Below are 26,192 nucleotides of genomic sequence, written 5' to 3' on the forward strand. Positions count from 1 at the left end.
AGGATCATGGAGGCTTCTTCCTCACTTCCTCATAAGCCCCCCCCCCCCCTCCATGACCCATGCTCTTTGGCCTGTAAGAATTGGGCACCCCTGGTGGCAGCTGATGCGCTTTAAGTGACCATATGCACATAGGCCCTCTCCCCAGAAGCTGGGCATACTTGAGTTTTCCTCAGCCCACCCAATGAACTTGGGTGATGCCAGGGCCCCAGGCCTCAAACCCCCTGGAAAAGGATCAGGATGCATGGCTAGGTGCTGCCCTCTACTGGGCCTGATGCAGCTGCTATAGATTTGAGGCCTACTGATAAAGAAGGGTGGGAGGGAGTGAGAAAGGCCCTTCCACTTTGTGGTCCAGGCTTTCCCCACATGTACCCCCATTCCCCCTGCACAGTTCCTCACAGTATGTAGCTACCCGAAGCCTGGCAGGCTTCTCACCCCCAGGGTGGCCCAGGTTAACTCTTCTCATATCTTGAAATAAAATTTTAGAGCTCTTCTTTTGGATTTGGTTTGTTTTGAATGAATTGGGTATGGACCCAGAGTCTCACATGTGTTAGGCAAGCACAATACTACTGGGCCACATCCCCAGACTTTTTAAAATTTAATTTTGAGACGGGGGATCTAAGTTTTGAGGTTGGCCTTGAATTTCCCTCAGCCTCTCAAATAGCTAGGATTATATGCATGTGTTACCATACCTGGCTTCTTCTTTATTAATGTGAGCATTTAGTGGTATTAATTTCTCCTTTCAGCAATGGTTTAGCTCTGTTCCACAAATTTTACTATGTTGTACAGATGGTCCCCAACTTATAATTTTTCAATTTATATTTGAGGTTGGCCTTGAATTTCCCTCAGCCTCTCAAATAGCTAGGATTATATGCATGTGTTACCATACCTGGCTTCTTCTTTATTAATGTGAGCATTTAGTGATATTAATTTCTCCTTTCAGCAATGGTTTAGCTCTGTTCCACATATTTTACTATGTTGTACAGATGGTCCAACTTATAATTTTTCAATTTATGCTACTTTGACTTTATGATAGTTCAAAAGTTAATATACATTCAATAGAAACCATATTTTAAATGTTGATCTTCTCCCAGGTGAGCTATGCAGTCCAAAACTCTCTTTGATGCTGAGCAGTAGTAGTGAGCCATAACTCCCAGTCAGCCATGTGGTCATGAAGAGAAACTACTGATACTCTACACTGTGCTATGTTGCTAAGCTGTGATGGTCACTAGGTTAGGCATATTAAATGCTTTTTATTTTTTAATTGTTAACACATATTAATTGTACAAGTTAATGAGTTCCACTGTGACATTTCCATATATACATATTTTCAACTTATGGTAAGTTTATCAGGACACAGGCCCATCTTAAGTTGAGGAGGACTGGTATTTATTTTTCATTCAGTTCTGCCTTTCTTTCCCTTGAGACTTTTCCCTGAGATTATATACACATGCTTTGTTATTTTCAAAATATTTGCAGATTTTATGTTTGTTTTTGATTTCTAATTCAATTCCACAGAAGTTTGAGAATATATTCTGTATGATTTCAATTCTTTTAAATTTACTGAGGTTTGTTTTATTTCCAAGGATATGATCTATCATGGCATATGCTCTGTGGCTGCATGAAAATATTGTATATTGTCCTCTTGTTGGATGTTCTTTAAGAGTTGATCAGATCCTACTCACTGGTTATGTGGCTTTTCTGATCTTCTGTCTAGTGATTCTGCCCATTATTGAAAGGGCAGTTGAAGTTTCTATAATTATGGGTTTGTCTATTTCTCCTTTAGTTCTATCAGTTACTATATCACATAGTTTGTGGCTGTATTATTTGGTGACACACATTCAGGATTGCTTTATCTTCTTGGTAGAATGACACTTTTATCATTATATAATGTCTCTTTCTGTCTCTGGCAACATTCTTTTCTTAGAAATCTACTACATGTAGGATTAATATAGCTGTTCCTGCTTTCTTTTGATTAAGGTTTGCATGTGTATCATTTTCCTTCCTTTTACATTCAACCAGCTGAAACATTTATATTTGAAGTAAATCTTTAGTAGATTTACTTGGGCTAGTTTTTATCTAGTCTACCAATCTGCATTTTAAATGGCATAGTTAGGCTTTATATAGTTAATATAATTATAGATATATTAGAGAGTAAGTCTATCATGTTAGTTTTATTTAAGTGTTTCATTTGTTTTCTTCTTTTTCTCTTCTTGTGGATTATTTCAACTAATTTTATGATTCCATTTTGATTTATCAATAGTGTTGTTTCTTAAATATTTTTTTAGTTGTAGTTGGACACAATACCTTTATTTTTATTTTTATCTGGTGCTAAGGATGGAACCTGGTGCCCTGCACGTGCTAGGCGAGCGCTCTACAGCTAAGCCACAACCCCAGCCCCTATCTATAGTGTTTTTGAGAACAACTGTTTTTGTATAATTTTGGGGGTGCTAGGGATTGAACCTAAGGCCTCATGAATGCTAGGCACATACTGTACCACACTCTCATTATGTATTTAATACCTAGAACATGCATTTAAAAAATATACAAAGGGAGCCTGGGGAAACAGTTCAGTGGTAGAGCACATGTTTAGAATGCCTGAGGACCAGGGTTGAATTCCAAATACTTATAAATAAATTATATGCATAATTTATGCATACTGGTATTGACATTTTATCAGTTCAAGTGAAATGTAGAAACCTGACCTATATTATATTTCTTTACACTACCCTATTTATAATTGTCTAAAATATTTTCTCTAAATAGAGAACCACATTAAACAGTGTTGTGATTTTTGCTTCAATGTGAAACATAATTTAGAAACTCAAGGCAGCAAGTCTATTGTACTTATGTATTCTTTTGTTCTTTCCACTGTTTTTTTCTTCCTTCCTGATGCTCCATGATTCCTTATTTTATCATTTTCTTCCTATGAAAAGAACTACCTTTAGACACTCTTTTAGGGTAGTTTCTGCTTATGAAAAATTATCTTTGTTTTCCTTCAACTGAAAAAAGTCATGATTTAATTATTAGAGAATTTTCTTATTTGATAATGAATTCTGAGTTGACAATTCTTTCAGTAAATACTGTGCTGCTTTCTTCTGGATTGTAATGCTTCTAATTAGAGATCAGCTTTTATTTGCATTATTTTTCCCCAATAAGCACCATTTTTGTGTGGCTACTTTCAGTAAGTTTTGTCTACTTTTGAAAACTTTGACCATGATCTATCTTGACATGGATTTCCTTACTGCCTTGTGATTAATGCAGTTTTTTAAATATGTAGATTTAAATTTTTGCCAAATTTAAGTACAGCCCAGTCATTATTCTTGAACACTTCTGCATTTTTCATCCTCTTTCTTTTCTCCTTCTGAGACTTTGATGATACCAATATCAAATCTTCTGTTATGCTTAATTTTTCCTGTCTATTTTCTCTCTGTTCTTTTAGACTATGTAATTTCTATTGTTCTAACTTCAAGTTCACTGATTTCTTCCTCTTTTATCTCTTACGTAAGATTTAATCCATCGAGTGTTTTATTTTGCTAATTATATATTTTTAGTTCTTAATTTTCATTTGGCTTTTCTTTAAATCTTCTATTTCTTTGCTTAGAATTTCTATTTTTAGTTTATTTCAAGCATATTTATAATTGTTTGTTAAAAACATTTTATTGATGGCTGCTTTGAAATCCTTTTCAGATAATCCAGACTTTTATCATCTTGGTAGTCACTTTATTCTTAGTCACTTTGAGATCATTTGAATTTGAAACCTTCCTAGTTCTTGGCATGATGAGGAATTTTCAATTGAAAACTGAACATTTTTTGTATTTTGGGGAGGGGGAGTACTGGGGATTGAATTCTGGGGCACTCAACCACTGAGCCACATCCCCGGTCCTTTTTTTTTAATTAAAGACAGTGTCTCAATGAGTAGCTTAGTACCTCGCCATTACTGAGGCTGGCTCTGAACTTGTGATCCTCCTGTCTCAGTCTCCTGAGTCACTGAGATTGTAAGTATGTGCCATCGTGCCTGGCAAAAGCTGAATGTTTTGAAAGATTCTGGATTTTATTTAAATACTGTGTTTTAGCAGGACTTTTCTGACCACTACTGGTAAAGGAGGACACAATTTCATCACTGCCAGGTGGGAGTGGAAAGTTGCAGTCCACACTTAACCTTATTTGATACCTCCCCAGCAGCAGCAGGTAAGGCACCTCATTATACCCTGGTAAGGATGAATGTCTAGGCTCTCTTCATAAGGCTTTTGCTGGCTGTGTGTGTGTATGCTATGGATTATGGCTGGAGTACAGTGGTTATTACCTAAAATTTTTCTATGTTGCTAGGATGTTTGTTCTCTTCCTTTGACCACAGAAAGCCAGCTTTTTGGAGGCTTTTATTGGTCTGCAGCTGTTGACATTTCTAGGCCATTTGCCAGCTTGCTCCTCACCCAGACTGGGATATGTGAGGCAAAAAGAAAACCCAAGGCACTCACTAGTGCACCACTGCATCATTCCTTGGGCCTCAAGGTTATCAGCCAGTCTGCCTTCTCCCCACCATCTAGAATATCTTATGCTTGTTTTATATGTGTCCTGGGGTTAGCTGTACTTAGCAGCAAGAATAGAAAAACTACATCCAATCTATCTTCATGGAAGCATAAATTTACAGTATTTTTTGAATGATTTGACCATATTACTCTGTAGCTTGAAACACCCCAATGGTTTCACCTAAGCACAGATTCAAATCCCAAAACTAAACCCCTCTGAGGAGGCAAGACTGTGTCAGATACAATTCCATATTCTCAAAGCCCAGCATGGTTCTTATAAGCAGCAGTCATTCTGAATGTTTGATAATTGCAGATTTGGGGCTATTACATTAATGTGCTTCTCATATTGATACATATTCTCATGAATGATGCATTTTTTCTTAGGGGACACCGGGGATTAAACTCAGGGGCACTCAACCACTGAGCCACACCCCTGGCCATATTTTGTATTTTATTTAGAGACAAGGTCTCACTGAGTTGCTTAGTGCCTTGCCATTGCTGAGGCTGGCTTTGACCTAACTCATGATCCTCCTGCCTCAGCCTCCTGAGCCACTGGGATTACAGGCGTGAACCACTGTGACTGATGAATGACACATTTTCTTAAAGACTGCATAGCCTATATGATGTGTCTGCATATATATCTTTTTTTCTTTGCTGTGTCAAGCATTGAGAGCTGTCAAAGCTAGATCTAGTTACACTTACCTTCCACAGGTAGCCTCCGCCGTATGGCCAGGCGTTCCATTTTCCGCTGTGTCTCTGCCAAACTAAAAAGGACTCCATATACATATTGACGAGCTGACCTGAACAGGAGAGCAGCTGGAGGTAACTCCATGTTACACTCATCCTCAATACATACAGGAATCTTAATTTCACCCTAGAGAAAGGTGCAAGGGAAAGGAGAAAATGAGTACTTTCAAGATTTGAAACCAAACTGAGAAGAACCAACAATGAACTGCAGCCTCTACAGCCCAGCCACTAAATTTTCTGTTTGTATGCAGAGTTTCAGATTAAAAAAGTTGTAAGAAGCCCAGCTAACAAGTCAATTTATAAGCTATATTCCATTTTGGAGGTCTCACCTATGATTGACTATAGCTGATTAATGGGGAAAGTCTTAGACAATTTGCTGGTGGATGGATTTGTATGGTAAGACCAGAGGAGGGGAATAGCTATGCAGTAGAGGAAAACATAAGGAACAATGGCACAAAGCCTCTTCTTAGATTGCCTATCCCTAGAAAACGTCCACCAACTTGGTGCATGGTCATGCAAAATCTCAGAATTATACTTCACTTTTAGGCACATCATTTACTGTACAGTCCTATCTCTGGCTGGTCCTGACTCATTTGGGGCCCTTAATATGAGGAGGAGTGCCAGCACACTTGGTCTTCTTTATCTTTTTTCAAACACCAATTATCAGACTTTTTTTTCTGATAACTTATAGTCCTAGGAAATATAAAGTATTCTTAAGAGAAGGGAGGTGGGTGCTGATCTGCTGTCTCACCTTAGTGAGGACGTGATAGATATATGGATACATAAGACCCCTTCGATGTCTGTGTTCAGCAACCCGCAAGACTTCTGGAGCTACTGGTGGTAAGGGTGGAATTGTGATGTCCATGTGGTTCCTTGTAGACATAGACAGCAGAGATGGGATGTGAGGCTCACCATCACCTAGGCTGGCTTCTGAAACTCCAGCATCCACAGGCTGTACCCAAGACCCTCTGTCACCATTGGGATCTTCCCAACCAGGCTGCTGCTGAAGAGTTTCTGAGATGTGACTGAAAAATTTAGAAAGACAGTGTAGAACAGAAAAGGGAAGTTGATAAAGATACTTCCACTCAAGATGGCTACTGTGATCCCAAGGAATCTCGCAAACCCTCTGGAGGTCCAGACGCTGGGTTAGCACTGGACATCTCCTCTCAGTGGCCATACCTTTCCTCTCAGTGGCCATCACTGCCTTCCTGGATTCTTTCACCTGACACAAACCAAAGCAATCAAAAGTCATGGGAATCACTCTGAATCCTTTATATCTTAAAAAAAAGGCCATGCTAAGAATCTGCTTATATTCTAAAGAAAATAATTATAACTGCAGTCTCAAAATAGTTCTGCTTCCCAAGAAAAATCTGTTTAGAGGAATAATCTTTAAAAAGTGAGCTAGGACCAGAACCCTGTCTCAGTTGCTAAACAATATAACTGCCGACTCAACTGTTCTATCACTTCAACTCTATACATTATTTTTCTTTTTCTACATTCAAACTATCCCCCTCACAAACGGAGAAATGACAGACAAGTTATAAAGCACATCCATACCAGGATTTCACTAACCAACTGCTATGCTGCCTTTGACCTCAGTAGCCTGGTCATCTGAAAATTATCATCTGCACAGGGCCAAAAGAACAAAGAATGACAGAGAAAAGCCAAAAATATACACTTTCCCACATTCCTTCTGAAGTCTTTCCCCCTGGTTGTCTATACAGATACTTACTCAGAACTGGCTCCATTTGGCTCATCACCATCAGAGGAAGAGGAGTGGGAAGAGTCTGGTCCCAAAGGAGGTGAAGCTTTGGAAGTCAGGTAATTGGGAAACTGGGATGCAGAGGAGTCATAAGAGACAGCCCAATTGGCAAAGGGGCTGTCCTGCAGCATGGGATCCTCAGAAAAAGCATGGGAATCCCCCAGAGGATGGGAGAAGAGAAGAGATGAGTTGGGTCCCATTGGGAATGGTGGTGGATATTTCATTTTCTGGGGCACTTGGTGAGAAAACTAAAGGACAAAACAGACAGAAAATCTGTTTAACATTTTACCAGCTCCAAGATGGTTCCCTCAGCAGTTGTGACATAGTAGATGATACCAGTAGCAGGGACTGTTGAGATATCCTACTGAGAATGATAAGAAATAATTCTAACCATGCTGCATGAACAGAATCCACTAGAAAAAGGACAATGAACCAATCCAGGTCACCTAGAACATTCCCTAACATTAGCTAATCTACCTTCACAATGCCCTAATGGTTACTGATATGGGTATTATCTTTTCATAGTCTGAAAGCCTCAAAGTAGAATGTGATATGGATATTTATGAGCTTGGCATTCTGCTAACACTAAGTCAGCCTATCTCTGCAACTCAGATAATAAAAACCAGGAAGCAATCTGAGTCCAATGCTAACAAAAGGTCTCAGGCCTCTTAAAGGATGCTTACCATTGGCTTTCCAGCAGAAATTGTGCCCATTTGATTTCGTGGAAGGGGAGGATTTCCAAGACGGTTATTTCGAAAGCCTAAAGCCAAGAGAAAAGGCTGTACTTCAATCAGTCCTAATAAATTTACAATGCTATATTCTGCCAAACCACCACCACATGAAAATTTTTTATTAATAAATAAGGTACAGGCTGGGGATATGGTTCAGTGATTAAGCCATTGCTTAGCATGCATAAAGCCCTGGGTTTGATCCCCAACACCACAGAAAGTTAGTTAATTGAACAGCTACTATGTGTCACGCCAGGAGTCTTAAATAAAAAAAAACTTTCATATGATAATAACCCTATAGATTACATATCATGAATGTGACTTTACAAAGTCACACAGATGGTAAGCAGCAGAGGTAGGATTCAAACTCAGACCTAACCCCAACACCAGGGATGTTTTATATCAAGACAGCGTGGGTTACTACTAGAAGCAGTCTAAACTAAGCAAATAACTTTGTTCCCCATCTCTAAATTTGGGAAGGCAGGGTGTTCATTGTTTTACATGAAAATCAAAATTAAATGCCTTCCAAATAGTGATGACTTCTAGGAAGGCACAATCACAAATAAGTGATTCCACTCTGACCCTGGAGTTCCTGATGTACCAACACAGTTTCCCCTATGAACAGAGCAGCATGGGGTCAGATGGAAGCCTTACCTAGAAAGGAGGGACCCACTGGCAGTGAAGAGAGTTTGGTTGTGACTGAATAGTATTCAACTGCTTTCTTGAATCGTTCTATTTTATCTTCTGTCCTGGACTGGTTGTTGGCACATCAGATTGTCAGAAAAAGAAATGATAAGAGAGTCTTTTTCATACAACTTATAAGTAGGGAGTCAAAACGATAGCAGAAATCAAATATTTAGAGAAACCCAAGAAAACAAATTTCCACTTTGTAGAAAAGATTAGGGAGAGAGAAATCATTTTGGAACATAAAATATGGATTTTCTTTTAAAAATTTACTTACATTTCATGCTATTCTAAAATGATCACATGATCTGTAGGAAACATACATAAGAATGGGGTGGGGAATCACATAATATAACCATCTAACAATATTTCGATGTGTTTCCTTACATTAGTTTTTAAAAAATTGTGCTGCAGTATATACCATTTTATATACATATTTTTTTGTTGACATTGTACTCTATAATTTTAAATGGATGAATATTTTATCATTATGCATTTATCATAAAATTTTGTAACCACTTTGATAATATCTGACATTTAGGTTATTTCTAATATTTGGCTATTTTAAGCCATATAACAAGAGTATATATTGTCCATATAATTTTTTTTCTGGATTTCAGATTACATCCTTAAAATGATATTGGTTCAAAAGGTATAAACATTAAAACTAAGAGCACTTAAGCATACAAAACCACAATGTGACAATATTATATATCCATCAGAAGAGCTAAAATTAAAGACTAGTGATATTAAATTCTGGCAAGTATATGGAAAAACTGGAATTCCAGCCCATTGCTGGTGGGAATGTACATTGGTACAGTTTAGAAAATAGCTTGACAGTTTCTTATAAAATGAAACATTTACCATACGCTATAGTAAACCTAATTTTTTTTCAGTACTGGGGATAAAACCCAGTGGTGCTCTACCACCGAATTATATCTTCAGCTCTTTTTTATTTTTTAATGTTAAGACAGGGTCTTGCTAAGTTGCATAGGCTCACCTCTAATTTGGAATCCTCTTGCTTCAGGCTCTGAATAGCTGGAATTATAGGTGTGTGCCACCACACTCAGAAATAATCTTACTGCTAATTATTTACCCAAGAAAAATGAGTGCATATGTCCTCCAAAAGATACAAACCAAAATGTTTATAAGAGTTTTATTCACAATAGTTCCAAACTAGAAACAACTCAAATGTATATCAATAGAAAATCAGGATAAATTGTTGTATAGATATGCAATGGAATACTAAACAGGAATAAAACAGGAACAAAGTACTGATATATACGATAGGTATAAATCTCAAAGATATTATACTGAATGGAATAAGAGAAAAACACAAATGTATATATAAAGATCAAGCAAAGGGAAAACCAATCTTTAGCAATATAGGTAAAAAAAAAATTCTGGTTTAACATTGTAGCTCAGTGGTAGAGCACTTGGCTAGCATGGGCCAAATTCTGGGTTTGATCCCCAGCACCACAAAAAAAGTAAAAGCAAAAAGTACTATTTACCTTTGCAGAAAAAGAGCTGAGAAGGAGCTTTTAGATTTATCAGAATTTTCTCCTGAACATTTTTAAGATCTTCATAATATTTTACCAAATGCAATTTAAGATATTAAAGACAATTTCTAATTAAAAGTAATGCTCTCATAAGCATATTTTTAACATAATCTTGGGTTATTGCACAGTGCATTTTTAGAGGGTATGATCATTTTCAGACTTTTGACACATTATACTAAATCTCTTTCCAAAACAGATGCCTCAAGTTATAGTGCCATCATCAATGCATGAGAATATCAAGTTCACCATACAATTCCAGTGTTGAGTATTTTCTACCAAAAACCTCTAACTACTATCTACTAGGTATAACAATATTTATTTCTCATAGAAACAATAGACTATATAATAAAAAATATTTTTAACATGTATAATGGTATCTCTCAGAGTTTGTCATTATTAACATCTAGAATCTTTAAACATTCCAGGGCTTTTATTTGTATTTGTGCATGCACATTAAAAAAAAAAAAAAGGAACTGAGACCTCGAGGTCCTACAGACTAATAGAAACAAAATCACTCTGGTATCTCAAAAGCCAATTAAAAATAACAGGGCTATAGTTGTAGCTCAGTGGTAGAGCATGTTTGAGCCATTGGGTTTGATTCTCAGCACCATGTTAAATAAATAAAATAAAGGTCCATTGACAACTAAAACATATTTTAAAATAAATTAACAGATGTTCTATAGAATAGAGGAAAGGGGTTGGGGAGGGAGGTAGAGAGGTAAGGGTACAATACTGGAGATTGAAATGGAACAAATTAGGTTATATGCACTTACAAATATGTCAAAATAAAACCCACAATTATACATCACTATAAAACACTAATAAAAAACTGAATTTGATGTGATTAAAAAAGGGTTTCAAATCCAGAGAATGTTCACAAATTATTGACTGTCAGAGTGGCATCTAAATGATTAAATAATAGTAAACTATCAACATTCCATTATTTATTTATTCATAATCTCCTTGTTATATTTAGTAATACACATAATAATAGAAAACAATCTTCTAAAAACTACAAAGGGTACAAGTCTCCCTTAACATCTCTCTCTCTCTGCATCTACTCTTTTCCTAAGAAGTGACCTGTTTGGTAGATGTTCTTTCATGAATTTTGCTATTTTTACACACACATATGGACACCAATATGATTTTTGGTTTTTTTGCACAAATGGAATCACTATCACATTGTTATCACCTCCTTTTAGCATTTAACAATATGTCTTATATACTCTTCAATGCCAATCAGTAGAGATCTATGACCCAATATACCGAAATACTTCACCCCATGTAACCCTGAGGTCAGGTGTGGAATTTTATACTTGACATCATGACAGTCATGCAAAAAAGTTTCAGATATTGTAATTTGGATTAGGGATGCTCAATCTGTGCTAGTAAACAGTATGTATGTTTGTTTATAAGAGCTCTCCTCAATTCTGATTTTATGGGGTGGGAGTATAGCTCAGTGGTAGAGCACCAGCCTAGCATGGGCCAGGACCTGGGTTTGATCCCCAGGACTGCAAAAACAAACAAAACGATTTTATGAAGATTATACAGTACCAATGAAAAATGGTTGAAAACATGGCAACTTAGTGAGGCCTAGTCTCAAAATTTGAAAAGGGGAATTTGGGTAGGTCAACCCTGGTGTGCTCTGCCACAAAAAAGAAACAAAAATGAAAATAAAGAGGATTGGGGTGTAATCAGAAACTATGTCTTTATTTCCCAATTTTTAAAAAAAAATTTTTTTTTAGTTGTAGACACATACAATCTTTATTTATTTATTTATTTTTATTGTGGTTCTGAGGATCAAACCCAGAGTCTCACTCATGCGAGGCAAGTGCTCTACCACTGAGCTACAACCCCAGCCCTCTATTTTCCAATATTTTAGTTCTTTTTTTTTTATAAAGGAGCCTTTGTTATTAAAAATAATCATTATGATTCTTCAAAAATGTATGAAGCCACAAAGATAATAAAAAATCATGACATTAAAAATATTTACCATGAGGCTGGGGTTGTGGCTCAGTGGTAAAGCACCCGCCTAGCATGTGCGAGGCCCTGGGTTCCATCCTCAGCACCACATAAAAAATAAATTAATTAATTAAATAAAGGTATTGTGCCTAATTACAACTAAAAAATAAATATTAAAAAAATTCACCATGCAACTAAGCATTTATAAAGTTTATTCTCCATTTAAACAGTATGCCATACTTAACATTTCACTCTACTAAACAGGTCAATTTTTTTTTGTTGTGCGTCAGTCTCTTCCTGTCTGATACAAACAGCTAAAAGGACAAATAAACAAAGCAAATGTGCAAATATGCCATAAGGGAATGTTTCTAAAGTCAAGGAAAATGAGGGGCTCTTCACATCATGGTGGAAAGCATGGACAAATGAGGATCAGGTGTAATTAGTATTCAACAACAGTAAAAGAGAGAATTATGAAAGATAATGGGGAGAAAGGCATTTGAAAAGACAGTCATTTGGATAGAGAAAAAATATAAGCCCTTGTGGAAACAAAAGTCCAAGTATACTTTTTGTAAGACAATACTTGTTAAGATTGTGCTAGCAAGTTAAATGCAAGGTAACATATTAGATTGTGCTATCACAAAATTGTGTCGGGAAAATTTAGGTCCCCAAACCAAATACTCATATTGTATTCCTTTCATTTAAAAAATAGAAGTTTCAGTATTAGATAAAATGGAATAAGTACAGTTCCCTCTGTTCCCACTGAGGATAGTTATTAATATATAGTTATAGGCAGACTGGGGAAGAAGACTAGGATTCAAAGTGAGATAGGTTAACTACAATGGGATCATGGGGAGAGATCCTTAATAAAAGGAGACATCTAAAAACATGACAAGTTATGTTGAGCTTGCTCATCAGTTAAAGATAAACAGAACATTTAACATATGCTTATAGAGATTAGACATATGATTAATTAAAATTTCACTCACCTGAGGTGCTTACTCTATGTGCCCACAAATGATTAATGGCTAGGCTATCTGACACAGAGAAAATTCTAACCTCTAAGTATAGAGTGGCTGTTAGGGGATTAAGCTGTCATGACACTTAATCTTCAAGAAAGTTTATAAACATTTAACAAATCATCAAAATCTAACAGTGGTTCACCTGTTTGTGATCCCAGCCCACCCTCTGAAAAATCATATATATCATCAGAGCACTCAAATTTGGGCATGTCACTCATCTTCTCTGAGAGGTGAGGGTCATCCACACTTCTGAGTGTGAATTCCTTTGCTGTTCTTAAATAAATCTTTACCTAAGAACAGGTCCTACTACTCTTTTTGTAATAAATGTTAAGAACTGGGTGGGGCTGAGGGTGTAGCTCAAAGGTAGAGTGCTTGCCTGGGGCAGAATGCTGAAGGCCCTGAGTATGATCCCCAGTACCACAGGATAAAAAAGAACATGAGTGGTTCCAAGTTGATGTTCCCTTCTTTTGGGAATTCCTTGGACCCTCTCTGGTGACAAAAGTACTACTGATTAAATGATGTGTTTAGGATTTCTTGTTCTTCCAGAATCTCTGAGTATATACACAATGCACTCTGAAATCTAAAAGTGTCCACTGGTGGGGTCAGAGAAAGCTGCAAAAGAAACTAGTCCAGGCTGGGAGTGGTGGCACACACTTGTAATCCTGGGGCTGGTGACAGAGACAGGAAGATCACAAGTTCAAAGCTAACCTCAGCAATTTAGTGAGATTTGGCATAAAAAGGCTGGGTGTGGCTCAGTGGTTAAGTAACCCTCAGTTTAATCTCTGACACAAAAAAGAAAAGAAAAATGAAAGAAACTGAAAAAGAAAGAAATTGTAGTCCAGTTTTGGCCTGAGTAGTGAAAAAGTGGTCTCCAAAAAGAAATACCCTGTTTTCCTTTTTATTTTTTCTCTTCCTTTGTGTTCCAGACCAAAGCAAATCTTGGATGGCAACAGTGGCAATTGAAAAACAGCAGGAAACTAAAACTCTGAAAGATAAGAACCTTGCTCTCCAATTAGAAGAAGAATGATTTTTCTTCTCTCTTTTTGTCCTTCTGCTCCTTGGTCATAGGCACAGTCAGAAAAAGTACAACACAATGTTGGGTGATTAAAGTTCTGACTTTCTGGCAAGAAGACCAAAAAGCGGGTAGCCCAAAGAACCAGGAAGACTGAATAGATGCAGGGGAGAACTACTAAAAGCAAAATGACAAGCTGTTTATGAACTACTGGGTTCACTCCTGAAATAACACATGCACAAATCTGACTCTGAACAGCAGACCACAGACTAAAACTGAATTAAGAGATAGATTATGGCCCAAGACCCAGACTAAACACTAAATGGCATATACACAGGACTGATCTAGATATGTTTGCAAGGACTTTAACAACTGTATTGACACTGAAAGCACAGCTCAAGGAAGGCTAAAGTACTAGTGGTCTGAACCAAAATAGATTTACTGATTCCTAAAACAAAAATTATCAATATGCCCCATAATACTGAAAGAAGATCAATAGCCTCATAACATAATTTCAAAATTTCTTAGATATAATCCAAAATTACTTGACATGGGTAGAACCAGAAAATGTTAACTCATGTGAATAAAGAAAATTGAGATGGCAATGTTGACACAGTGTGGTATTACCTAACAAAGACTCTTTAAAAGCCATTATAGAAATATTGACACTAACAGGAAGACTTGAAACAAAGTCTCAGCAAAGAAAGAAAATATATGAAAATAACCAAATGAAAATTATACAACTTAAAAATACAATAAATAAAAAAGTAGAAGGACTCTACAGCAAAAGAGAGATGGCAGAGAGTTAATGAAGCTTATCACAGATCAACACATTAGCCAGTATGATAAAAAAAGAAAAATAATTTCTTCAAAAAAAAAAAAAAAAGAAGAAGAAGACATAGAAAGCCAGCATGGTGGCATATGCCTGTAATCCCAGTGGCTTAGAAGGCTGAGGTAGGAGAATCGAGAGTTCAAAGGCAGTCTCAGCAAAAGTGAGGTATAAGCAACTCAATGAGACCCTGTCTCTAAATAAAATGCAAAAAAAAAAAAAAAATAGGGCTAAGGATGTGGCTCAGTATTAGTTGAGTGACCCCAAGTTCAATCCCTAATTGCCCCCCACAAAAAAGAGAACAGAGTATCAGAAATCTAGGGGATAACACCAAAAGGTCTAAATTGGTTCTCTGGGTCACAGAAGGAAAAGGAGAAAGAATGTGAGCAGAGAATCTATTTGAAGAAATAATAGCTAAAATCTGACCAAATTTATTGAAATGCAAATTTAGAAATTCAAAAAGCTCATCAAATTCTAAACAGAATAAGGTCAAAGAAATCCATGCCAGATACATTACTGATAAATCTTGTGAAACAAAGAAGAAATAACACTAACTCTATATAATTCCTTTAAAAACAGAAGAGGAGTACTTGTAAACTCCTGACTCCAACACTACCCTGATAACAAAACCAGACCAACACAGCACAAAAATAAAACAAAAACCAAACAAACAAAAAACTACAGACCAGGGCTGGGGTTGTGGCTCAGTGGTAGAATGCTCACCTAGGATGCGTGAGGCACTGGGTTAGATCCTCAGCACCATATAAAAATAAAATAAAGGTATTGTGTCCACCTATAACTAAAAAACAAATATTAAAAACAAAACTACAGACCAAAATTCTTTCAAAATAAACAAAATTTAAAAATACTCAATAAGGGGCTGAGGTTGTGGCTCAGTGGTAGAGCACTCGCCTCGCAAATGTGAGGCCCTGGGTTTGATCCTCAGCACCACATAAAAATAAATAAATAAAATAAAGGTATTGTGTCCAACTACTAAAAAATAAATTTAAAAAAATACTCAACAAAATACCAAATTCAAATCCAGCTATATAAAAAAAGGGGGTTGGGTGGGGTGGGAGAATAATATATCATGACCAAGTTTGCTCAATATTCAATAATCAATCCAAAATATTAATGGACTAAGGAAGAATACAATATGATTTTATCAATGAATAGATAAATTGCATTTGTAAAAATACACTATACATTCTGCAAACCAAGAATAGAAGACAACTTCCTTAACCTGAAAACGTGCATCTATAAAACCTACAACTAATGTCACATTCAATGACTATTGACTGCTTTCTCTAAAGATCAGGAACAAGAAAAGGATATCCACTTGCAACATTTCTATTCAGCATCATTTGGAAATCTTAAATAATACAGTAAGTGAACATAAATAAGGGCATGTAGGATGAAAAATAAATAAATAAAACTGTCTGTGTTCATAGACAACATGAACAACTACACAGAAAATCCCAAGAAGTCTGTCAAAAAAACCTTCCAGAATAAGAAAGTTTACAAAGGTCACAATTTATAAGGTCAATAAACAAAACTAAATCATTCCTTTATATCATCATTGAACAATTAAAACTGGAACAAAATAACATTCATGACAATACATGCCACAAATAGGAAATAAGTATAAATACTAAAAACCATATGCAAGACATGCTAAAAACTCTAAAACATGCAGTTGATGAAAGAAAATAAACATGACCAAATAATAGAGGCATATCATATTCATGAATTCAAAGACTAACCAAAGCCATCTATATATTTAACACAGTTCCAATCAAAATCCCACAAGGATTTTTTTCCCTATAGTTATAAATAAATAAAACTATTCTAAAACTTAGGTGGGGTTGTAGTTAAGTGGTAGAGTGCTCATCTCGTATGTGGAAGGCACCGAGTTTGATCCTCAGCACCACATAAAAATAAAAATAAAGGTATTGTGCCCATATACAACTAATATATATAAGAATAAAATTGGAGAAATCACTACTCAATTTTAAGCCTTACTATAAAGTTACAATAATCAGTGTGCTACTGGAAAAGGACAGACACATAGATCAATTGAACATAAGAGAATCCAGAAATAGACCCATGCAATTTAACCAAATGATTTTTGACAAAACTGCAAAGGCAATTCAACAGAGAAAAGATGGTCTTTTAAACAAGCTGTGTGGAAACAGCTAGGTATCCCTCTGCAAAAACAAAACGAGAAAACGAACAAAAATCCCTAACATATTATAAAGAAATGAAGTATAAGTTAATGATTTGTTCTAAATGTAAAATGCATAACTATTTAACTTCAAAAAGAGAAAATTATCATGCATGCAATTAGGCAATGAGTTCTTCTTAGACAGGATACCAAAAGCATGATCCATTAATGATAAAAACTGATGGAAATTAAAAATTTTATTCTATAAAAGATGCTAATGAAATTAAAAAACAACCTGGAAGAAAATACTTGTAAACCAGATACATGACAAAGAACTCAGATGCAGAATATATAAGGAATTCTCAAAGCTCAACATTTAAGCAAACAAATGAACTTTAAAAATGGGCAAAAGAGGGCTGGGGTTGTGGCTCAGTGGTAGAGTGCTTGCCTCACATGTATGAGGCAGTGGGTTCAATACTCAGAACCACATATAAATAAATAAAATAAAGATCCTTTGACAACTAAAAAAATTTTTCAAAAATGGGCAAAAGACTATTTTTCAACAGACAATTCACCAAAGAAGATACAAGCAAATAAATCAGAAAAAAAACATTTTTATCATTAGTATTTGGGAAAAGGAAATTAAAACTGTAATGAGGGGTAGAAGTGTGGCTCAGTGGTAAAATGTTTGTGGCTCAGTGCCCAGCATGTTTGAGGCCCTGAATTCTTTTCTGGTAAGATAAAATAAAAATAAGTTAAATGGGGGGCTGTGGCTGCGGCTCAGTGGTAAAGTACTTGCCTAGCACATGTGAGGCACTGGGTTTGATCCTCAACACCACATAAAAAGAAATAAAATAAAGATTAAAAAATACATATAATAAAAAAAAATAATTCAATGGCTGGGCATGGTGGCACACACCTGTAATTCCAGTGACTTGAAAAGTCAGCCTCAATTACTCAGTAAGATCTAAACAATTTAGATCTTATATCAAGATAAAAATAAAAAGGACTAGGGATGTGGCTAAGTGGTTAAACATACCTGTGTTCAATCCCAAGTACCAAAATAATAATAAGTAAATAAGAGAGGTGTGGTGGCATACACCTATAACCCAGGGGCTTAGGCAGGAGGATCACAAATTCAAAGTGAGCCACAGCAACTTAACAAGGCCTTAACTAAGCAAGACCCTGTCTCAAAAATAAAAAAATAAAAAATAAAAAACAGGCTGGGGCGGTAGCCCAGTGTTAGTTAAACACTCCTGAGTTCACTCCTTGGTATCAAGAAAAAAAAATGCATTTTAAAAATTACTGATCAAGCACTGGTAAAAAAGGAATAGTGACTGGTTTAGCAAGGTCTTTACAAATTTAAACATATGCTTACCATATGACACAAAAATTCCACTCCCAGATATGTACTAATGTCCACACAAAAACCTGTATACAAGTATTTATAGCTTTTGTATTCATAATCACCAAAATTATAATCAACCTAAATAGGGCTGGGGATATAGCTCAGTTGTTAGAGTACTTGCCTAGCATTCACAAGTCCCCGGGTTCAATCTCCAGCCCCCCCTCAAAAAAACCCACAATAACCTAAATAACCTTTAGGGGTGAATGAATAAAAAAAAACCTGTGGTATATCCATACAACAAATATTATTCAACAATAAAAAGGAACAAATTATTGACATGTGTAACATGCAACAACTCAGCATTATATTGAATGAATTTTATATTGAATAAAAGAAATCTCAAAAGATTATCTACTGTATGACTGATTCCATTCATATGACATTTCCAGAATACAAAACTTCAGTGACAGAGAATAACTGATAGTGCCATGGGTTTGGGATAGGCTTGAGTGTTCTTACAAAAAGATAATCAATTTTCTAAAAATAAAACCAACATATTTTCATAATTTTTAGTTTAATTTTATTAGGATAAAATTCCAATTGAAACCTGACACAGTGGCACACACCTGGAATCCCAGCAACTCAGGCAGCTGAGGCAGGAGGATCGTGAGTTCAAAGCCAGCCTCAGCAAAAACGAGGTGCTGAGCAACTCAGTGAGACCCTGTCTCTAAATCAATTACAAAATAGGGCTGCAGATGTGGCTCAGTGGTTAAGTGTCCCCGAGTTCAATTTCGCAGTACCAAAAAAAAAAAAAAAAAAAATCCCAATTGAGTCCTTTCTCCCATAAATAACCATGAAATTTTGATTCATGATTTAGTGCACTCATTTTAAGTGTCTTTTTCATTACCCATTTAATCCTCCACTAAGTAAGACCTCCTTTATGTTAAAATATACATAAAAAATGGCTGGGTTGGGCTGGGGATGTGGTTCAAGCGGTAATGTGCTCGCCTGGCATACGCTGGGCGCAGGGTTCAATCCTCAGCACCACATAAAATAAAGATGTTGTGTCCACCGAAAACTGAAAAATAAATATTAAAAAAACATTCTCTCTCTCTCTCTCTCTCTCTCTCTCTCTCTTAAAAAAATGGCTGGGTAACTTCACTTAGCATTATCTTCTCTAACTCCATTTACCTGCAAATGCCATTATTTTATTATCTCTTATTGCTGAGTAATATTCCATTGTGTATATATGCCACATTTTTTAATCCATTCATCTACTGAAGGCCATTTAGGTTGGTTCCACAGTTTAGCTATTGTGAATTGTACTGCTATAAACATTGATGTGGCTGTGTCCCTGTAGTATGCTGTTTTTAAGTCCTTTGGGTATAGAATGAGGAGAGGGATAGCTGGTTCAAATGGTGGTTCCATGGGAGGAATAGACAAACTCTAGATAGGGCAGAGGGGTTGGAGGGGAAGGGAGGGGGCATGGGGTTAGAAATGATGGTGGAACGTGATGATCATTATTATCCAAAGTACATGTATGAAGACACGAATTGGTGTGAATATACTTTGTATACAACCAGAGATATGAAATATTGTGCTCTATATGTGTAATAAGAATTGTAATGCATTCCACTGTCATATATAAATAAATAAAACAGAAGCAAATATTGGCTTAAAAAAATGGCTGGGGATGTAGGTCTGTGGTAGAGAATTTGCCTTGCATATAGGAGGCACTAAGTTTGATCCTCCGTACTGGAAAAAATTGATTAGAAGGAGATATGTCAGATTAATTTAAACAATTCACTTAAAATATCACTACCTAGAAACTGGTAATGGTATTTTAAGTTAATTTTTTCCCTTATGTATTGTATTTTCTAGAGGGATTATTTTACGTTAATCATCAGTTAAAAAAAAAAAACCCTTTCAATCCAAGCCTAATAATATTTTAAAGGAAATGAAATTTGGGGGCTTTAATCTATCAGATCAGAGGAGACAAGCAAAGAGAAGTTATATGTCATTGAAGACAACAGGAGACTTGCTAGTGTTGCTGGAGAAGTTAAGACAACTGTCTTAGGAAAGAGAAGGCTAGCTCACCTGAGATTGTTTGAAAACATCCTTCCCAACCACATCCAGGTTTGAAGGGTCTTTGATAGAACTAACATACTCAGAAACAGCCTTGATCACCACATCACAGGGTGGAAGAACCAGTTGATGAGCTCGAACCTAGAAAAGGCAAGATAAAGAATGGTTACTAATGTCAAGATGGATCACTAAACACGATGTAGTAATTCAACCCTATAATCCCAGGTACTTGGGAGGCTGAGGAAGGAGGATTGTAAGTTTGAGAGCAGCTTCAGCAATTTATCAAGTCCATGTCTCACAATTTAAAAAGGGCTAAGGATGTAACTCAGTGGTAGATTTTCCCTGAGTCCAATCACAAGTGCCATAGATTTTTTTTTTTTTTTTTTTTTTTTTAGGAAAAGATGGATCATTTAGAAAAAAGTTAGGTGGGGATGAGATATGGAATTAAATAAATCACTGATTTAGTTAAACTATATTTAAAATAGTTTTTTTCTCCCCTTATTTTCAGTACAAAGGACCTGGAAAAGATTGGAAAAATATAAAGACATAAAAGCATACCATATTTAATCCTACTACATAAGTAACAATTGTCTGATGACACTGCCATAATCAGCTAGTTCTCTTTCATGAGATGTTTTATCTGCTTCCAACTTTTTACAAAATATCTTTATTTATTTTTATGTGGTGTTGAGGATGGAACCCAGTGCCTCACTCATGCAAGGCAAGCGCTCTACCATTGAGCTACAGCCCCAGCCCTGTTTCCAACTTTTTGTTATTAAAAGAAATGTTACAATGTGTGGACCATCTTTGGATCCTGATTTGAATTAATCACAAAAATGCCCTTTTGAGATAATCAGTAAAACCTGAAAATGGACTAGATGTTAGATTATACCAAGAGATTAGCATTGTCTGTTAGTGATAATGGCAGTGTGCTTGTGTAAGAAAATGCTCAAGTTCTTTAGTGATATATATACCAAAGAATGTGGGGTTGAAATAACATGAATTATGGCATTTTGCTTTAAAATACACACACTATACACACACACACACACACACACACACACATATATATCTCAACAACAAAACCCAGCAATGTTAGCAAAATCTTATTTACATAACTTTTTCAGTACTGGGGATGGAATATGGGGTTTCACACATGATAGGTAAGTGCTCTACCTCTAAGCTACATCCCCAGCTCTTTTTTAATTTTTTGGTGCCAAGGATTGAACACAAGGGCATTTAACCATTGAGCCACATCCGCAGACCTTTTTTGTTTTTATTTTATGTTTTTTGGTACCAGGGATTGAACTCAGGGTCACTTAACCATTGTGCCACATTCCCAGCGCTATTTAGTATTTTATTTAGAGACAGGGTCTGAGTTGCTTAGTGCCTCACTTTTGCTGAGGCTGGCTTTGAACTCGAGATCCTCCTGCCTCAACCTCCTGAGCCACTGGGATTACAAGTGTGTGCCACCATGCCTGTCCCGTTTTTAATTTTCATTTTCTTTTTAATTTTTTTAGCTGAACATGGACATAATACTTTTGTTTTACTTATCTATTTTATGTGGTACTGAGAACCAAATCCAGTAGCTCACATGTGCAGCATAAGCGCTCTACCACTGAGCCACAACCCCCAAAATTTTAAAATTTTGAGACAGGATCTTAATAAGTTGTTTAGGGCCTCACTAAGTTTCTGAGGCTGGCTTCAAACTTATGATTCTCCTGACTCAGCTTACCCAGTTGTTGGGATTACAGGTGTGTGCCACAAAGCCCAGCCTTTCTAGCCCTTTATAAAATTTCATTTTGAGACAGGTCCTCACTAAATTGCACAGGCTGGCCTTGAACTTGCAATATTCCTGTCTCAGTCTCCCGAGTAACTAGGATTACAGGCATATGTCACTTGAAATAGGCTTGATGCTTGAAAATGTTTTAAAGAAAAATTTTGATGCTATGATGAAATGTGGGTGTGACTTATTGCCCACTTTCCAATTAATTATAAGCTTATTCAAATGGTAATTACTGAATTAGAGTATAATGTTCTTAAATGCTTTGATAAAAACTGTTTTGACAAAATGATGTACCATTTTTTCCCTTTAAAAAATATTTACTGCACACTATGTGCTAGTACTGCTCTAAGTACCGAGGACATGGCAGTGAACAAGAAACACAAATTCCTGCCCACGTGGGAGCTTAAATTCTAGTATAAGTGTGTTGGTATGTGGTGAGGGGAGTCAAAATTAATAAATAAGTAAAATATATAGTGTGCTAGAGGTAGATAAAAGCTAGGAAAAAAGACATAAGTAGAGAAGGAACATGGAATTCAAGTACATGTATGTGTGCAGGTGCAAATATGTGTGTGTACACATAAAATTTTAAATGGGTATGTGTATAAAATTTAAGAGTGATCAGGAAAGGTCTTATTGAGAAAATTCTAGGAGTGAGGAAATGGCTATGTGAGAGTAAAAGGCATTCCAAGTAGAAGAAATGTCAAGTGCAGAGGTTCTAACATGAGATCAGAGGTATAACAGGGGGCCAGACAAGTATAGGGGTTTATACAATGTGGTAACGATTGGGTGAGTGACATCTATTGATACACTGAAAACAGACTGGGGTGGGAAGACAGTATAGGCACAGAACCATCCATTAGTAAGCTATTGCAATAATCCAGGCAAGAAATAATGGTGGTGCATGTCTGTAATCTCAGAAACTCAGAGATTGAGGCAGGAAGATTAAATTTCAAGGCCTATTTTGCCTTAAACTCTCTCAAAATAAAAAAAACAGAAAAGGCCAGGAGTGTAGCTCAGTAGTAGAGCACCCCTTGATTCAATCCCTAAAAACTGGGGAAAAAAAGATGCCCATTTATATATGTAAATGAAGATGTTTAGTAGATAGATATTAGAATTTGGAATTTGAGAAAGAGGTTAGAGCTGGAGGCAATGGGCAGAAGGTCATAAAGTTATGAGACTGGATGAAATCATGTGTGTAGATAGAAGAGAAGAAAACCAGGATAGAACTCTGGGACACTTCACATTTTTAAGATAAGAGAATAACAGAGGACACCGAGATGCAGCAATCAGTGAGACAGGAGGAAATCTGAAGAGAGTGCTTTCCTTAAAGACAAATGAAGAATGAGCAACCATGTCAAATGCTGCCAATTGGTCAAGGAAGATGAAAACAGATAACTGGTCACTGGGTATATTAACTTGGAGGTTACTGACAAGGTCAAGGGCAAATTCAGCAAATCAGATTGAAGAGAGAACAGGAGAGGAGGATAGTAAGCAGCTTAATAGTAGACAACTCTTTAGAAGACTTTGATATGAGAAAAAATATGTAGCAGTTTGGGTGTTAGTGGGTTTTTATTTTTATTTTGGGGGGGGTCAGTGGGTTTTTACTTTTATTTTTTGGTACCAGGGGTCGAACTCAGAGGTGCTTTACCACTATATATACCCCAGCCATTTATTTTTATTTTGCAAGGTCTCACTAAGTTGCTTAGGGTCTCCCTCACTAAATTTCTGAGTCTGTCTTTGAACTTATGATCCTCTTACCTCAGCCTCCTAAGCCGCTGGCATGCGCCACCATGCCCGACTTGTTTTATCTTTTAAGATGGATGTGTTTATACATTTGGTGGGGAAAAAACAATGAAGAGAGAAAAATAGATGATGTGAAGAAGGAGAAGAATTGCTATACAAATGCCCTTAAATTGGCAAGAGGGGATAGAATCTAATGTGAGTGGAGGGGTTGGCTTTTGATAGGAGCATGGACAGTCATCCACAGTTAACAGGAGCACATGGGCACACAGATATATGCTGGTGAGGTAAGGAGGGTTTGGGAGCTTATGAAAGTTCTCTTCCCATTGCTTCCATTTTCTCAGTGAAAAGGAAGGGGGATTATGTACTGAGAATGAGCAAATAAAGAAGTATTTAGGCTGGAAGAAAGAGACAATATGAAACAGTCATCTAGGAAAGTGAGAGAATGAGAGAAATACAATACAATCACCATCTTACACTACCACCAGAAGTGTAGGTGGGCATCAGTCTCAGCACAGCCTTGATAGCAGTAGACTAATTTTTCAATATTTGCTTAACTGTTTTTTTTTAAATGGTGATTTTTTTTTAAGAGAGAGTGAGAGAGAGAGAGAGAGAGAGAGAGAATTTTTTTAATATTTATTTTTTAGTTCTCGGCGGACACAACATCTTTGTTGGTATGTGGTGCTGAGGATCGAACCCGGGCCGCACGCATGCCAGGCGAGCGCGCTACCGCTTCAGCCACATCCCCAGCCCCTTGCTTAACTGTTAACAAAAAATATCATACTGCTCATTTAATTCACATGCCTGGTCACTAGAGATGTTGAACATCTAGTCATAGTATTATTGGCCACTATATTTCCTCTTTGGTGAATTGTCTGTATCAGTTCTTTGTTCATTATTTTACTAGTGGGATATTAGTATTTTTCTTTATAGATATGTATGGATTCTTATAAGGATATTATTACAACTAATTTTATCTGTATCTGAAGTGTTTTGAATCTAATGAAAGATAATTATTCCATCAAATTCTAAAACTTGATTACCCTCTAATGTGTACAGGCAGGAAATGGGACACATTACCTTAAGGGATGCAAGAGGATGTTCTGGTCCCAAGAGGCTCCAGTGAAAAGCAGCCAAGTCCTCATCTGGGAGAATGTGGTTACCTATAAAGTACATTTGTCATTTATTGACTATACCAATGTTTCCTGGAAACCCCAGGCCATGAAAAAGATCCTGGGAGAGAAAATGACCAAATAATTAACATAATGACCAAATAATTACAGTAGTGATGTGTTGATTACCTACTACATATCATGTGTATTATATGTATCATTTTTATAATATCAATGCAAGATAGTATTATTTCCATTTACAGATAAGGAAACTGAGGTTTAGACAATTTTGGTGACTTGGCCCTAGGTATGTACATACCAGGATGAAAAGCTAAGTCTATATAATTCCAAGCTCATGCTATTACCTATCATGTAGTTATGCTGCCTTTTATAATAGCAGCAACAAAATTAATTACTTTCCTATAAGTGCTGAGCATTTTATATCTCGTTTCATTTAACCTCATCAATAATACTATGAGGTATTATTATTCCCATTTCCCAGATGAGAAAATTGAAATGGGCAAAGTGTGACTTCAGTGATTTGCACAAGGCCTACTTCCAAAACTTGTGCTGATACTCTTAGGTTACTCAAACTCATATCCTTTGGAATTACAGAGCAGTGATCACATCTAACATAAATATGTTAACCTTCAGGTTGTAATTACTTGGAAAACCAATTCAAAACATAATCCACTGTCCAGAATTTACTTTAAATACATCCTTAAAAGACAGTATAATAGAGGGATAGAGGAATGGATAAAATATATGATAAAGCAAGTATTGTAAAATGTTAATGGTAGAATATAGGTGGTGGATATAGTGTTTTCATTGTAAAATTCTTTCAGTTTTGCTGTATTATGGAAATTTTCATAATAAAATATTAGTACAAAAGAAATGAAGAGAAAAAGAAAAATATAATCAACAATTTGTGTTCCTGATCTAAATTTAGACACTGGGAAAGAAATGCTAATTATCTGAGTGAGGAACCAAAATAACTAGGACAAATGAAACATTTAGCCTAAGACAGTACTCTGCATAAAGCAGTTATAAAATGTAAAAAAATAATAAGTTTTATAAGAATACAAATGATGTTTTGGAATATCCTATAACAATCCATGAGTCAAAAATT

The 26,192-nt window shown here is 36.2% G+C and overlaps 1 protein-coding gene across 8 annotated transcripts in view; it reads right to left on the bottom strand.

Moving 5' to 3' along the window:
* The window catches only part of FAM120C (family with sequence similarity 120 member C), a 144,013-nt gene that overhangs the window by 83,088 nt on the left and 34,733 nt on the right, over window positions 1-26,192 (bottom strand). For 7 of the 8 annotated variants that reach the window (XR_014019988.1, XM_081277241.1, XM_081277240.1 and 4 more), the window contains exons 3-9: window positions 25,032-25,114; window positions 20,438-20,566; window positions 8,418-8,517; window positions 7,719-7,795; window positions 7,006-7,283; window positions 6,025-6,298; window positions 5,229-5,400 (exon numbers count right to left, since the gene is read on the bottom strand). Coding sequence is in view for 7 of the 8 variants with exons in the window: in XM_081277241.1 (XP_081133367.1) it covers window positions 5,229-5,400; window positions 6,025-6,298; window positions 7,006-7,283; window positions 7,719-7,795; window positions 8,418-8,517; window positions 20,438-20,566; window positions 25,032-25,114 (1,113 nt within the window). In the remaining variant the exon portion in view is untranslated. The remainder of the gene's footprint in view (window positions 1-5,228; window positions 5,401-6,024; window positions 6,299-7,005; window positions 7,284-7,718; window positions 7,796-8,417; window positions 8,518-20,437; window positions 20,567-25,031; window positions 25,115-26,192) is intronic. The other variant, XM_081277242.1, reaches the window with a different exon arrangement.

Source organism: Spermophilus citellus (genome assembly GCF_964194105.1).
Source record: "Spermophilus citellus genome assembly, chromosome: X".
NCBI classification, from domain to species: Eukaryota; Metazoa; Chordata; class Mammalia; order Rodentia; family Sciuridae; genus Spermophilus; species Spermophilus citellus.